The 14,316-nt window shown below is 46.3% G+C and overlaps 1 protein-coding gene across 1 annotated transcript in view; it reads left to right on the top strand.

Annotated features, from left to right (window-relative positions):
- The window catches only part of HADH (hydroxyacyl-CoA dehydrogenase), a 44,128-nt gene that overhangs the window by 15,988 nt on the left and 13,824 nt on the right, over window positions 1-14,316 (top strand). Inside the window, exons 2-4 of the mRNA XM_005896246.3 lie at window positions 5,413-5,541; window positions 7,763-7,920; window positions 12,726-12,852. Coding sequence (XP_005896308.1) covers window positions 5,413-5,541; window positions 7,763-7,920; window positions 12,726-12,852 — 414 coding nt within the window. The remainder of the gene's footprint in view (window positions 1-5,412; window positions 5,542-7,762; window positions 7,921-12,725; window positions 12,853-14,316) is intronic.

Genomic DNA, 14,316 nt, shown 5'->3' with positions numbered 1-14,316 from the left:
CAGCAATTCTACTGTGTTAACTCTTTTAATCCTCTCAACATGTATTAACTCTTTTGATCCTCTCAGCAACTCTTCTGCTCCAATTTACATGAGGAGACAGCCTTTGAGAGTTAAGGAATTTTTCTGTCTCATAGTTGGTAGACAGGCTCCAGAGTCTGGCTCTAGCCCAGTTCAGAGCTGTTTCAGACTGTTCCCCTCGGACCCAGCCACGCCTTGCAGGGTCAACAGCCAGCATGTGAGCTCAGGATATGGGCAGGCCTAGCTCCAAAGCCCCTCACGTCTAGACTTTGTTTACAGTGTCTCCCCCAAAGGCTATTATGAAGACCAAATAGGATGATTTATGAGGAGTGGAAGCTCTCTGAGAGCAGGGGATTTGTTTTGTTCATCACCTTGTCCCGGGGCCAGGAACAGGCCCTGCATGGTTGTTGAGTCAAGAGGAGGGAGCAGTAGTGACAGGAATGAATGCAGAGCTGTGCCCAGCATGCTGCGGTAAGGGTGTTTCCAGGGGAGCTCAGGTGTTGGGGTGGTGGGGCAAGAGTGCTCACCTCAGAGAAGCCAAAGCTTTTGTGTGGCCCTCAGTCATTTGGTGCAAAGCATTTTGAAATAATCTGCATTTTTTTCACCCAAACTACTTGAAAGCTTCCCCACTGTCCAGATTGTTTGTATATCCCAGTACAATTACTTGGCTTCCAAGAAAAACACAGCACTTCTTGTTATGTTTTTTCTGGCCTTAGCCTTCAAACCAGCATGTAGCTGAAGCTATGAGTGAAGATCTAACTACTGGCCATGCTTAAGGTTGCATCTGCTTATTGAGCCAGTCTGGGAGGCAGTCATGTACCTTTCAGGTCTGACATGGATTACATGGGGACAAGGGACAGGCTGCCTGCATCCTCACTCTATCTTGACGATAGCCCATAACAGTAGGGAGGAATACCAGCCCCACTTGGAGTAGATGAATAAAATCAGAACATTGGACTCATCCCAGGAAATGTTGTCAGGTATCTAATACATACCAGGCAGTGGGCTACCTGTGGTTTGTTTGTTCATTTACTTATTCAGCAAATATACATTGAGTGCCCGCTGAAAGGTTGTTGTTGAGCCATGAAAGACACTGGGATTCTTGGCCTCTGGAGGAGAATAATTCTATCCAGGGCCAGTGACGAGGCTTGATTGCTCAGAGCTTTTGTGTAATAAAGTTTTATTAAAGTATAAAAGAGATATAGAAAGCTTCTGACGTAGACATCAGAAGGGGGCTGAAAGAGTGCCCCTCTGCTAGTCTTTAGCTGGATGTTATATAGCTACTAGCAGTCTGCTAATTGGAGAAAGGAAACATCTCAAAACTCAGAGACTGTCACCAAGCCCCTCACCCACAACATGCGTTTTGGCATAACATTGGCAGAAGGTGGGTTGTCTGGGGCCATTAGGCAATGGTAAATACATAGTTCATTAACATAGCTTAAGACAAATATTTCCATAGGAAAAACGCATTGGTTAGCTCAAGGTTTGAGAAGTTAAGTGCAGGTAGAACCATGTGTTGTCATGGCAACCCAGAAGAACCCTCTTTTAAAATTTGTGTAGAGAAGGGGAAGAAAATCTAACACTTGTTTGTTTCCTCCTACTGGTTAAGAGAGAGAGAAAAAAATGTCTGACACTTGCAGCCTATTTCCTCTGTTTGGAGACCCCTGGTCTTCCTGCCTATTACTCTCTCACCACCATGGACCAGGCACTGGGTTTGTGAAGATGAATAGACAGGAAGTTACCCTCAAGATGTTGCCAACCTTGTGTCTCTTGGGTATGTCTGCAAACAAATGATTCTAAGGGAAGTTCTTTAGGTTGGATTGGGTTGCTGTCTACAGGTGGGTAGAATGAAAATACTGCTTTCATTGAAATTGCTTGAAGTTGTGCTGAAATGGTAGTTTATTGCTATGCAACCAAGAACTTCATCATAAAATGGATAATATTTCGAGAATTGTATCTTTTTCACCTATATTTTCTCCATTCAGTCTTAATTGTATCCCCTTTGGGTGGGGTGGTGGTGGTGTAGTTTGTTTGGCCATGCCGTGCAAGCTTGTGAGATCTTAGTTCCCTGACCAGGCTTTGAACAAAGGCCATGGCCGTGAAATCTGCCCAGAGTCCTAACTGCTAGACTTCCAGGAAATTCCCCACTAGCCATGTCTACTTTGGGTTTAAACTAGAATATCTTTTTCTGCCCATGGAATAGCAATACTGTAAGATGTCCTTTGTATTTTATTGAAGCTTTATGAGTAAACCAAGATAAGGAAAGCTGAAGTAGAAAGTGTTTAAAGGGATAACCATTTAGAGTATACAATTATTGCTTTCTCAGTTCAGTTCAGTTCAGTCGCTCAGTCGTGTCTGACTCTTTGCGACCCCATGAATCGCAGCACGCCAGGCCTCCCTGTCCATCACCATCTCCTGGAGTTCATTCAAACTCACGTCCATCGAGTTGGTGATGCCACCCAGCCATCTCATCCTCTGTCGTCCCCTTCTCCTCCTGCCCCCAATCCCTCCCAGCATAAAAGTCTTTTCCAATGAGTCAGCTCTTCGCATGAGGTGGCCAAAGTACTGGAGTTTCAGCTTTAGTATCATTCCTTCCAAAGAATACCCAGGGCTGATCTCCTTTAGAATGGACTGGTTGGATCTCCTTGCAGTCCAAGGGACTCTCAAGAGTCTTCTCCAACACCACAGTTCAAAAGCATCAATTCTTTGGCGCTCAGGTTTCTTCATAGTCCAACTCTCGCATCCATACATGACCACTGGAAAAACCATAGCCTTGACTAGATGAACCTTTGTTGGCAAAGTAATGTCTCTGCTTTTCAATATGCTATCTAGGTTGGTCATAACTTTTCTTCCAAGGAGTAAGTGTCTTTTAATTTCATGGCTGCAGTCACCATCTGCAGTGATTTTGGAGCCCAAAAAGATAAAGTCTGACACTGTTTCCACTGTTTCCCCATCTATTTCCCATGAAGTGATGGGACCAGATGCCATGATCTTTGTTTTCTGAATGTTGAGTTTTAAGCCAGCTTTTTCACTCTCCACTTTCACTTTCATCAAGAGGCTTTTTAGTTCCTCTTCACTTTCTGCCTTAAGGGTGGTATCATCTGCATATCTGAGGTTATTGATATTTCTCCCAGCAATCTTGATTCCCGCTTGTGCTTCTTCCGGCCCAGCGTTTCTCATGACGTACTCTGCATATAAGTTAAGTAAGCAGGGTGACAGTATACAGCTTTGACGTACTCCTTTTCCTATTTGGAACCAGTCTGTTGTTCCATGTCCAGTTCTAACTGTTGCTTCCTGACCTACATACAGGTTTCTCAAGAGGCAGGTCAGGTAGTCTGGTATTCCCATCTCTTTCAGAATTTTCCAGAAATACTAGTCTAGGCATTTTAAAGATCCCACAATTGTAGAAAATGTTCGAGGCAATTGAGTTAGGGAAAACAGTTAAGCTAAGTTCCTACAAGAGCAGCCTCTTTAAAGACCGATGAGGCACTGTGCGCTGAGGGACGTTTTGCAGAGTGAGATGTGATCAGTGGTGCATTGGGAAGGTCTGTCTGCTACCTTTCTGACACTTGGCCCCTGATATGGGAAAGTAAACAGACATTTTGCACACACAGTAACTTTGACATGGATCATTTGATGTGCACTTTGTTCTTCCAGAATATTGCGTAGAGGGCTTTGATTTAATAGCTGAGTTTGGCTGGTGTCTGCATACTGTATCATCTCCAGTGTGCCCATGCAGACGCGGGATGAAGAAAAGCGAGGACTGAATTGCCCAGTGTCTCCTTATGGGCGGGAGTGGGGGTGGGGGAGCTGGGGGTGTTTATCAGAGGACTTTGGATAAGTCCTCATTTAGGCTGAAAATACTTCTTGGCCATGGATTTTCCCAGTTGAATTTTAGTGTTCTTGTAAGTCTGTCTTGCTTCACTTGAATTTTTGAGGGTTGCTTCATCTCTTGGATTGGTTCTGTTTGCAGTTTTTTTAAAAAGTAATTTTAAGGGGATGGCATCATAACTTATCTGCAGCATAACCAAAGACGCCCTGTGACTGTCACAGTCACACACGATTACAGTAACTCTGCAAGTGGCTTTCTAGGGAGATGGCGTGATCCCCCCTACCTCGCTGGCTCCGCTCCACCTCCTTAAGGCTAATGCCTTATTCCTTGGCAGAATGGCATCTTCCAGGTGTACTCCTTTTGGGTACAGAAGGTGTACCCAGCCTTCTGAGACCTGATTCCTGACAGAGTTCTTCACCATGTGGCTTTTATTTTCTTTGACGTCTGACATACGGAGCTTTGTATTGTTGAGTGTTTTTTTTTTTTTCCTCCCGTATTTTCTCATTGGGATTTTAAAGTTTCAAAACAAAAGGACACTGCTTTAACTTTGTCTTTTTATTTCTTTGGCCACTCGCTGCAGCTTCTGAGATCTTAGTTCCCAAACCTGGGATCGAACATGTGCCTCCTGCAGTGGAAGCACAGAGTCCTAGCCGCTGAATCACCAGCGAAGTACCTCTGCTGTCTTTCTGTGTCTCTGTTGCCTTCAGCTTCTTCGCTTGTTCCAAAAGTGCTTGAATCTTCCTCCCCAAACCCCTGAGGGGAAAAAATGCTGAGTGATGCTGGAAGTGGAAGTGAGGGAAAGTGTATTGGGACTGGGCAGGGAGGAATCTGAGGAATCCTGTTTGGCCTATTCAAAGGATGAGCTAGGCAGAGGTTAAGAGGAGGGTGAAAATCACTTGTGTTTTTCCAGAGGGTCCGCCACACAGAGGAGCGGAGACAAAAACGGAAGGTCCCCGAGCCAGCACCTCTGCTTGCCCCGTGGTGGACAGAGTACCCCACCGGTGGCCATCATACCTCCCTTCAGCTCACTAGAGATGCAGAGCCAAGAGTTTTTACTGGGGCTGGTCTCACAGGCACCCTCTGCCTGGCCAGTGCCAGAATTTCAGACTCTGGGAAGGAAAGCAGGTGTGAGTGTGTGCCTAAACTGTGCAGACATGAACCCTCTCCACATGTCCCTTTCCAGACACCAGTTGTGTAACTGTGGGCTCATCTCTTGATCTTCTTGTAAGGTTATTTTGAGAACTGTCATCCATGTTAAGGATTTAAAGCAGTGCCTGAGGAGAGGTGTGTGTTTAATTTCTGTTGGCTTATTGTTATGTTTATGTGGTATTTTGAGTAGAATAGTGCTGGAGTTCATGTAGAATATGCAACTCTACTGGGTTTTATTTGTTTGTTTGGCGCTGAGCGGCTTGCAGGATCTTAGTTCCCCAACTAGGAACTGAACCCAGGCCCTAGCCGTGAGAGTGCCAAGTCCTGACCACTGGACTGCAGAGAATTCCTATCTACTAATTTTTTTAATTTTTATTTTTTCTTGCTTTTTTTTGGTTTTTGTTTTGTTCTAGGTTGCTGCAGCAACTGGCCACACAGTAGTGTTGGTGGACCAAACAGAGGACATCCTGGAAAAATCTAGAAAGGGAATTGAGGAAAGTCTTCGGAAAGTGGCCAAGAAGAAGTTTGCAGAAAACCCCAAGGTGATTTCTTGTCATCATTATCTTCAAGACCAGTTCTCTGACCACTTCACATTTGTGAGAGGGTTCTGGCCTTTGTTTGCTTTTTAAATGTTTGAATTGAAACTTGAGGCCAATAAAACAGGCCTAACTTTAGGCCAGCATAATAACATAATCACTAAATATTCCACGGGAATATTCCACGGGATAACAGAACAGGAGACGTAAATAGCCATATTGTTGGTTCTTTTCACCTTTTGGCTATTGTGAATAGTGCCCTAGTGACCATGAGTGTACTGTCTGTTCAGGCTCCTCTTTTCAGTTCTTTCACGTATATGCCTAGCAGTGCAATCACTGGGTCATACAGCAATCCTAGGTTTAGCTTTTTGGGGAACTGCCAAACTGTCATCCTCAATGGCTGGACCATTTTACATTCCTACAAGTAATGTACAAGGAGGTTCCAATTTCTCCACGTCATGGCCTACAATTATTATTGTTATTTTTGTAACAGCCATCATAGGGGGTATAAAGTGGTATCTCATTGTGATTTGGGTTTGCATCTTCTTAAAATCTAGTCATCTTTTAAAAATCAGAGGAGCAGGGGAGGAGATCATTTTATGTTCTCCCTAAAGAAATCTGAGCAATATGTATCACAGCAGGTTAAGCTCTCCTTCACATGTCCTCACTGGTCGCGATAGAGAGGAGCATGTTATGACGAGGGTCTGGTCAGGCGGGATTTGAAGAGGGCCAAGGGGTAGCAAGGACAGAGTGCGCAGATCCAGATGACCTGCACTTTTTACCCCGCACACTTCTGCCAGTTGTCCCTCTTTGGGCCGAGGCTCTGGGCCCCACCCTGGGGGTAAGAAGGTGGCATCCGTTCTCAAGGTGCTTCGCTCCTGACTGCCACTCCTCAGGAGTCTGGTCTCCTGGTGTTTCCCGCCTCTGCCAGGGACATGCCTGAAGGGTCAGCTTCCGCTTACTGAGTTGACATAAACTGTATTCACCTAGCTCTCCGCTGATAAGGACAGTCGCCACTGGCTACAGGTGGCTGTTGAGCACTTTAACTGTGGCTAGTCCAAACCAAGGTGCATTGTAAGATAGACATCAGATTTCAAAGACTGAGTAGAAAAAGAACACAAGACATCTCTATATTGATTACATGTTGAAATGATAGTAGCTTAGATATCTTAGGGTTAAATAAAATTAATTTTACCTGTTTTCACGTGTTAAAATGCAGCTGATAGAAATTTAAAATCAGCTACCATCTTGCATTACATTTCTATTGATCAGCTCTGATAGTTTCTTTTTAACTTTTTATCTTAAATTGTAATATAGCCGATTAACAATGTTGTGATAGTTTGTGGTGGGCAGCGAAGGGACTCAGCCACACATACACATGTGTCTACTTTCCCATCAACTGCCCTCCCACCCAGGCTGCCACATACCATTGGAACAGCTCTGAGAATTATTTATTCTTTGATGATCTTGGATGCCTTTTCTGGACCGTTTTGAATCCTCATGGGCAAATTATATCTTGAAGTAAAATAGCAGCTAATAAGGGGACCACTTGTCTCTGCCTTGATTGAGATCTATTTGTGGAAACCTGGAGGTACAAATGAGGAAAAGACAGGACTGTACGCTCTTCTAGGGCAGAGGCTGTATCTGGCCTGTGCTCTTGAACTACCAGTTGCCGGCACATGATGGGTGACTGTTGGTTGGTAAACAACTGCTCAGTCTGGCAGCTCTTCCCTGCCTCCTGCTAGAGGGGAATAGTCAGCACCACCTCTCAGACTCACAGATGGGGCTGAGAGCCACTTTTACCCTTTTCTGGAAGACAGATCACAGGCTTCCAAGAAGTCTGTACTGTCATGGAACAGTACATGGCTGTCTGTTGACACAGAGCAGATAGAACAGGCCAACACCGACGCTGTGAACAAACAGCTTAGTAACCTGAGCAGAGCCGGCTAAGAGTTTGAAAGGTTATGACTGGCACACGACAGTGTGCTGACCAGCACTTGGGATCGTTCACAGGCTGATTCTTGCCCTAGGGTCCAGAAGCACATTGAGATGCCATCTACCCTAAGAAGAGACGTAGAGAGTTTATTTCTCGGGATTCCAGGGCGCGTTCAGGTTGTCTGGGGTGTCCTGCCCTGTCCTCGCCCTCCCGCTTGCCCCCTCTGCGGCACATTGACCATTTTCCAGCGAACCCAGTGACCATTCTCTTCTGCTTCCCCCACGGCATTAGGGCGCTGATGAGTTTGTGGCGAAGACCCTGAGCAGCATATCGACCAGCACGGATGCAGCATCTGTGGTCCACAGCACAGACTTGGTGGTGGAGGCCATCGTAGAGAATCTGCAGATGAAGAACGAGCTGTTCAAGAGGCTGGACAAGTTTGCCGCCGAGTACGTGATGTCTGGGAGACCTCGTTGGTGCTGGGGGCTCCCTTCCTGGTGCTTGGGCTTTCCTCCTGGGAAGGAGTCTCCTGACACTAAGACTTCTTTTTATTACTCTACAGCTGTTTCCAGAAGAGCCAACACTGTTTCCTTTGTTCTCCATCCTCCACCCCCAGTTTGCTTCCTGAGGTGTGGGCTGTCCTGAATCTGATCCTTGTCCCCAGAGGAGGGTAGAGTTTTTCCCTCGTGAATTGGAGGGTCCATCCAGGGACAGGTCTTGGTCTCTCGCAGCGTCTGTGTCATGGCCCCTCCCAGGCCAGAGGGTGGAGGCACTCCGTCACGTCCCTAGATGTCTGCTGAGCAACCTCAGGGCAATTTGGTGTGTCCCCTCTTTTGGATGAAACCAACAGAATAATGTAATTGAAGGGAATGCTTTCTGTTTCCATGGTTTTCCAGGGTCCTCCTGCTTTGAGCCTTCTGTGGGTTAAGTCAAAACAATTGGGGTCCTTTAAGGAGCACGGAGTTGTTACCCAGCTTCCTGGCGAAGGGTGGGCGAAGAGAGCTAGTGTCGTGCAGGTCAGACGCAGGGCCCCTGGCTCAGGAATGTCTGTGCGGCATCAGCGAGCCATGCACATGTGCAGCTCTAGTTCTGCCTGTGACTCCTGGTGATGTTGGCTCCTGACATGTTCATTCATGCTCATCTTGTGGGTTGCTTGGCCATGCGCCACCCGTCTTGATTGGGACTCAAGTCAGATTAAGATTATATGACAACAGTAATTCTTAGGCAGTCACCAGCGAGCAGTGGCTAAAGAGAGACACTTGCATGCTGGCCTGCTGGCCTGACGGCCCTTAGGGCGGTGTGGCCTGGTGACCCTGACAAAGAGGAGAGGCCTGTCTTTCTGTCCCCCGTGTGTCACTCAGCTGATCAGCATGCTCACGTACTTTACAGGCTTCCCTGGTGGCTCAGAGGGTAAAGTGTCCACCTGCAATGCAGGAGACCTGGGTTCGATCCCTGGGTTGGGAAGATCCCCTGGAGAAGGAAATGGCAACCGACTCCAGTACCCTTGCCTGGAAAATTCCACAGACGGAGGAGCCTGGTAGGACTACAGTCCATGGGGTCGCAAAGAGTCACACATGACTGAGCAGCTTCACTTCTCTTAGGGGCTGTAGCACCATGTGACAGAAACCAGACTGTCTTGGTTAGGGGTGTTGGCTAAAAAGGTTTTTTTCTTTAAGGAGAAGCCCCTTTGCCTGGCCTTTAAATCAGCCAACTTGGAAGTTGTTGAGAAAGGTCACTGTTCTCGTGCCTTAAAAGTGAAGTGCTATTTATGTAGGAGAGTGTTATGCCCCTGTTTTCCTCTAAGAGTTTTATTGTATCTGGCCTTACATTTAGGTCTGTATTCCATTTTTAGTTTATTTTTGCATACAGCATTCTAATTTTATTCTTTTACATGTAGCTATCCGGTTTTCCCAGCACCACTTACTGAAGAGACTGTCTTTTCTCCACTGTATATTTTTGCCTCCTCTGTCATAGATTAAATGACCATAGGTGCGTAGGTTTATCTCTGGGCTTTCTGTTCTATTCTGTTGATCTATAAATCACAGCAAGATCATTTTCGATCCACCTCCTAGAGTAATGAAAATAAAAACAAAAATAAACGGGACCTAATTAAATGTAAAACGTTTTGCATTGCAAAGGAAAGTATGAACAAAATGAAAAGACAACCCTCAGAATGAGGAAAAAGTACTTCCATAAGATGTTATCGTGTCCGACCCTTTGTGACCCCATGGACTGCAGCCCACCGGGCTCCTGCTATGTCCAGGAGATTTTCCAGGCAAGGATACTGGAGTGGGTTGCCATTTCCTTCTCCAGGGGATTTTACCGATCCTGGTATCAAACTCAGATCTGCATTGCAGGCAGATTCTTTACTGTCTGAGCCATCAGGGAAGCCCTATGAAATGTTGACCGTCCAAAGTATACAGACAACTCAAGAAGTAAGTAAGTGTTAGTCGCTCAGTCATGCCCGACTCTTTGTGACCCCATGGACCGCAGCCCACCAGGCTCCTGCTCTGTCCATGAGATTTTCCAGGCAAGGATACTGGAGTAGGTTGCCATTTCCTTCTCCAGGGGATCTTCCTGACCCAGGGATTGAAGCCGGGTCTCCTATACTGCAGGCAGATTCTTTACCGACTGAGCTACAAGGGAAGACAACTCATGAAGCCCAATATCAAAAAGCCATTCAACCCAATCAGAAAATAAGCAAAAGATCTAAATAGACGTTTCTCAGAAAAAGATACAGATGGCCAAAGGCACATGAAAAGCTGTTCAGCATCACTAATTATTAGAGAAATGCCAATTAAAACTAAGTGAGGTATCACCAGTCAGAATGGCCATCATCAAAAAATCTGCACAGTCAGTGCTGGAGAGAGTGTGGAGAAAAGGGAACCCTCTTGCACCATTCTAGGAATGTAAACAGGTACAGCCACTATGGAGAACAGTACGCATGCTCGGTCCCTTCAGTCATGTCTGACTCTGCGACCCCATGGACTGTAGCCCACCAAGCTCCTCTGTCCATGGGATTCTCCCAGCAAGCATTCTGGAGTGTGTTGCCATTTCCTCCTCCAGGAGATCATCCCAACTCAGGGATTGAACCCCCATCTCCTGTTTATCCTGCATTGGCAAGAGGATTCTAGAACAGTTTGGAGGTTCCTTAAATAACTAAAAATAGAGCTACCATATGATCCAGCAATTCCACTCCTGGGCATATATCCGGAGAAAACCATAATTCAAAAGATACATGCACCTCAGTGTTCATTGCAGCACTATTTACAATGGCCAAGACATGGAAGCAACCTAAATACCCATTGACAGAGGAAAGATAAGGAAGATGTGGTACATAGATACAGTAAATCCTACTCATGAAATGGGTCAGTGTTTTTCTATCAGTGTTTTTAAGTTGAAGTATACCAGCTCAGTGGTAAAGAATCCGCCTACATTGCAGAAGACCCGGGTTTGATTCCTGGGTTGGGAAGATCCCCTGGAAGAGGGCATGGCAACACACTCTAGTATTCTTGCCAGGAGAATGCCCGTGGACAGAGGAGCCTGGCGGGCCGCAGTCCATAGGGTCGCACGGTCGGATATGACTGAAGCAACTAAGCAGCAGCAGCACAGTTAGTTTACAGTGTTTGACTTCTGCCGTGCAGCTCGGTGACTCAGTTATACACGCATTCTCCTCCATTATGGTTTATCGTAGGGTGCTGAATAGAGCTCTCTGTGCTGCACTGTAGCACCGTGCAGTTTACCATCCTCTCTGTAGCATCTCACATCTCTAACCCCACCCTCCCATCCTGTCCCTCTCCCAGACCCTGCCCCTTGACAACCCCTGGGCTGCTCTCTGTCCATGATTCTGTTAGTTTCCTAGCTTGGTTCGTTTGTGTCACAGTTTAGGTTCCACATGGAAGTGGTACCATGTGATACTTGTCTTTCTCTGACTGACTGGCTCAGTATGAAGATCTGTAGGTCCATCCATGTTGCTGCAGATGGCATGATTTTCTCCTTTTTTGTGGCTGAGTAGTATTCCATCGCACGGCTACACCAGTGTACACCACCAGCACAGCAGCTGCTTTCGCAACCTCACTCTTCTCTGCTGTTCCCACATTACTGGTTTCTTCTCCCTTCCCTTCTCTCCTCCCACTCCTCCTGATTTCAGACAGATTAGAGTACTGCCTTTTGGGCAAGCGGGAACACCCTAATCTGGTCGTAAGGGATCACTGCCCTTCCTGTGCTGTGGCCAAGCCCTTGTGGTTGCTGTTATTAGTAGAGTTAGTGTATATTTATCCACAAGGTGGTGCTGTAGGAAAGCTGATCAGTCTTGCCCATCTCTAAAGATTTGCCTGTCATGCCTTTGGCACCCCACTTTACTGAGGTCTTTAAAATTAAATTTGGTTGAAATCGGCATGGAGTTTTTTAAATTAATAATTTAATATTTTATATACACAAAAGAAGATGCTACTGCTTCTTAAGGAGATTTTATAATAAGAATAGGGCTTCCCTGGTGGCTCAGACGGTAAAAATTCTTCCTGTAATTCAGGAGACCTGGATTTGATCCCTGGGTTGGGAAGATCCCCTGGAGAAGGAAATGGTTGGAGTGGAAACCCACTCCATTATTCTTGCCTGGAGAATCCCATGGACAGAGGACCCTGGTGGGCTGCATTCTGCGGGGCTGCAAAGAGTTGGACACGACTGAGTGACTGACACTTTCACTGCAATTAGAACGCGTTGAGCCGTGTTTATCATGTGTATACACGTATCCTTCCTTCCCCAAACCTACCAGTGTAGCCTTAAAACTTCTTTTGGGCCATGTTGGCTGCCTTCTGTTTTCATTTCAATTCCCAATCAGTGGGGAAGTAAAGCTTTTCATTTGAGGGGAGATGATTTTAGTTCATGTCGGATGTTTCTCACGGAGGATTCGGGTGTTTCTTCACAGTTTTCGTTTATTCTGAGGGTCTGTGGTGCGTCCTGTCTTTCCTCAGCGCTTGTTCACTCGCAGTTTCGTCTTGTGACTGCTGTTTTTGCCTCCTTGTGTTCTTCACGAACCATATAAACTAAATAATGCAAGTAGCCAGTAGAAACTTTGTTGCCTAAAATTAAGGAAGGATTAGCAAAGACTAAGCAGACTTTTGGAGCAGGTAACTAGAATTTAAATGAAGCAGGTCACTTGATTTCAGCCTAATGTTAATGAAGTTGTGTCTTTTCCCTGACTGCTTCCAAAGATGGGAGTCATTCCAACACCCCAATGTCTTTCTCTCCACAGACACACAATCTTTGCCAGCAACACTTCCTCTTTGCAGATCACAAGCCTAGCCAATTCCACCACCAGACAGGACCGATTCGCCGGGCTCCATTTCTTCAACCCAGTGCCTTTGATGAAGCTTGTGGAGGTCAGTGTGGTCTGCTTGAGTGCTTGCTCTGCCTGCTCTCAGCCCTGCTTCTGAGTGGGGATTGCATTCCACCGGGAATTGTAGTGGGAAGTTGGCAGGTTGGTTGTGCTTGTGCTTGGGTTTCTCTAGCCAGTCTCCTTTCAGAGCCAAAGGAAGAAACAGCACCTAATATCTAGGAAGGCCCCTGGGCTTTATTTCTCTGCAGACCTCTCTTTTGACCAGTGGTGTCCAGGAGGGCTGTTACCTGTGTGGAATATCACTTATTGTTTATGCCATAGCTGATGAGCAGTGCAGAGAGAAGCATCAGATTGGGAAGGTGGTACTGAAGATCACTGGCCTGATGAGCCCACGTAGGGGAGAACCACACGTTCGTGTTGTCTTGTCCAGGCTGGATGAGGAATTTTATTAGAAGCCTGGTTTCCTCCCGGAGCCGCTGTATTACACTGTCCACTGTTGCTGGGTCACACTGGTGTCAGCTCCGGTGACGGGGCCTTTGTACTGTCCCCACAGAGGCACAGCTCTTCTGTGTTGTGACCACAGCTATGAAGCAGCTCCTCGGAGCCTCGAACCTCCTGACCTCGGCCCCAGGAGGCGGAGGGAAGTGGCCGGGAGGGTTGTTGGGCTGCTGCTGCCACTTGCTTGCTCGAGACTCGGGTACAAGGGAGGTGGAGTCACAGTAGATAATTTGCACTGAAACGCTGCAGCTTGCCTTTTATAGAGGGGCTAATTACAGAGTCCGAGGAGCAGCTTCTATTAAAACAGCATTTGTACTGAGCTTGAGGAGTTATTGCCGTGCGAAGTGTGGGGGCTGTGGACCCGGGCAGACCTGCAGAGACTAGCCGGGGCTCCCTGGGGGAGAGTGGAGATGTGGTCTCCCACTGCTGCCTGCTCCAGGCCCTCTTCCCTCCGGCGTCCCCTTGTTTCTGCCACCTCCTGATGCTCAGCCCCTCCCCTCTATAAGCATTAGCATCTAGTTTAAGGATGACTAAATTTCCCTACAGTTTTCTTTCAGGGACTACTCTGAACCATCCTGTGATAGGAATTCTCTCTTCCACTAACATTGCTTCTTGGCTTCTAATTTACTGCCAATTTCTAAGGCTGTTTTTGAAGAAGTTGAGGAACGAAAGGGGCACAGGGAATAGAAGAAAGCGTTTTTCCTAATGCAGGAAAGAGCAAGGAAGTGAAATGAAATTTTCCACGTTTTCGGTTACTATGTCATGTACGTACGTGTTTTGAAGATAAAGACATATTCCAACTCTAATAATGTTTTCAACTGCATTTACCTGATAGTGTCCATTTGTGTCTTTGGAAATATGGTACATTGATTATTAACAGTTAATGTTTGACAAATGTTAACATTTTCTAGAAAATGTTTTCTAAAAGTGCTCTTCTTTATGCAACTTTTATTTTTTAACTTGAGCATTCGAGTGTATGTCCCTGGTGGTAAACACCAAAATGAACTGT

The sequence above is a fragment of the Bos mutus genome, chromosome 6, assembly GCF_027580195.1.
Source record: "Bos mutus isolate GX-2022 chromosome 6, NWIPB_WYAK_1.1, whole genome shotgun sequence".
Taxonomy (NCBI): Eukaryota; Metazoa; Chordata; class Mammalia; order Artiodactyla; family Bovidae; genus Bos; species Bos mutus.
Note: the sequence above shows the minus strand (reverse complement) of the source record. Positions and strands in the feature narration are given on the sequence as shown.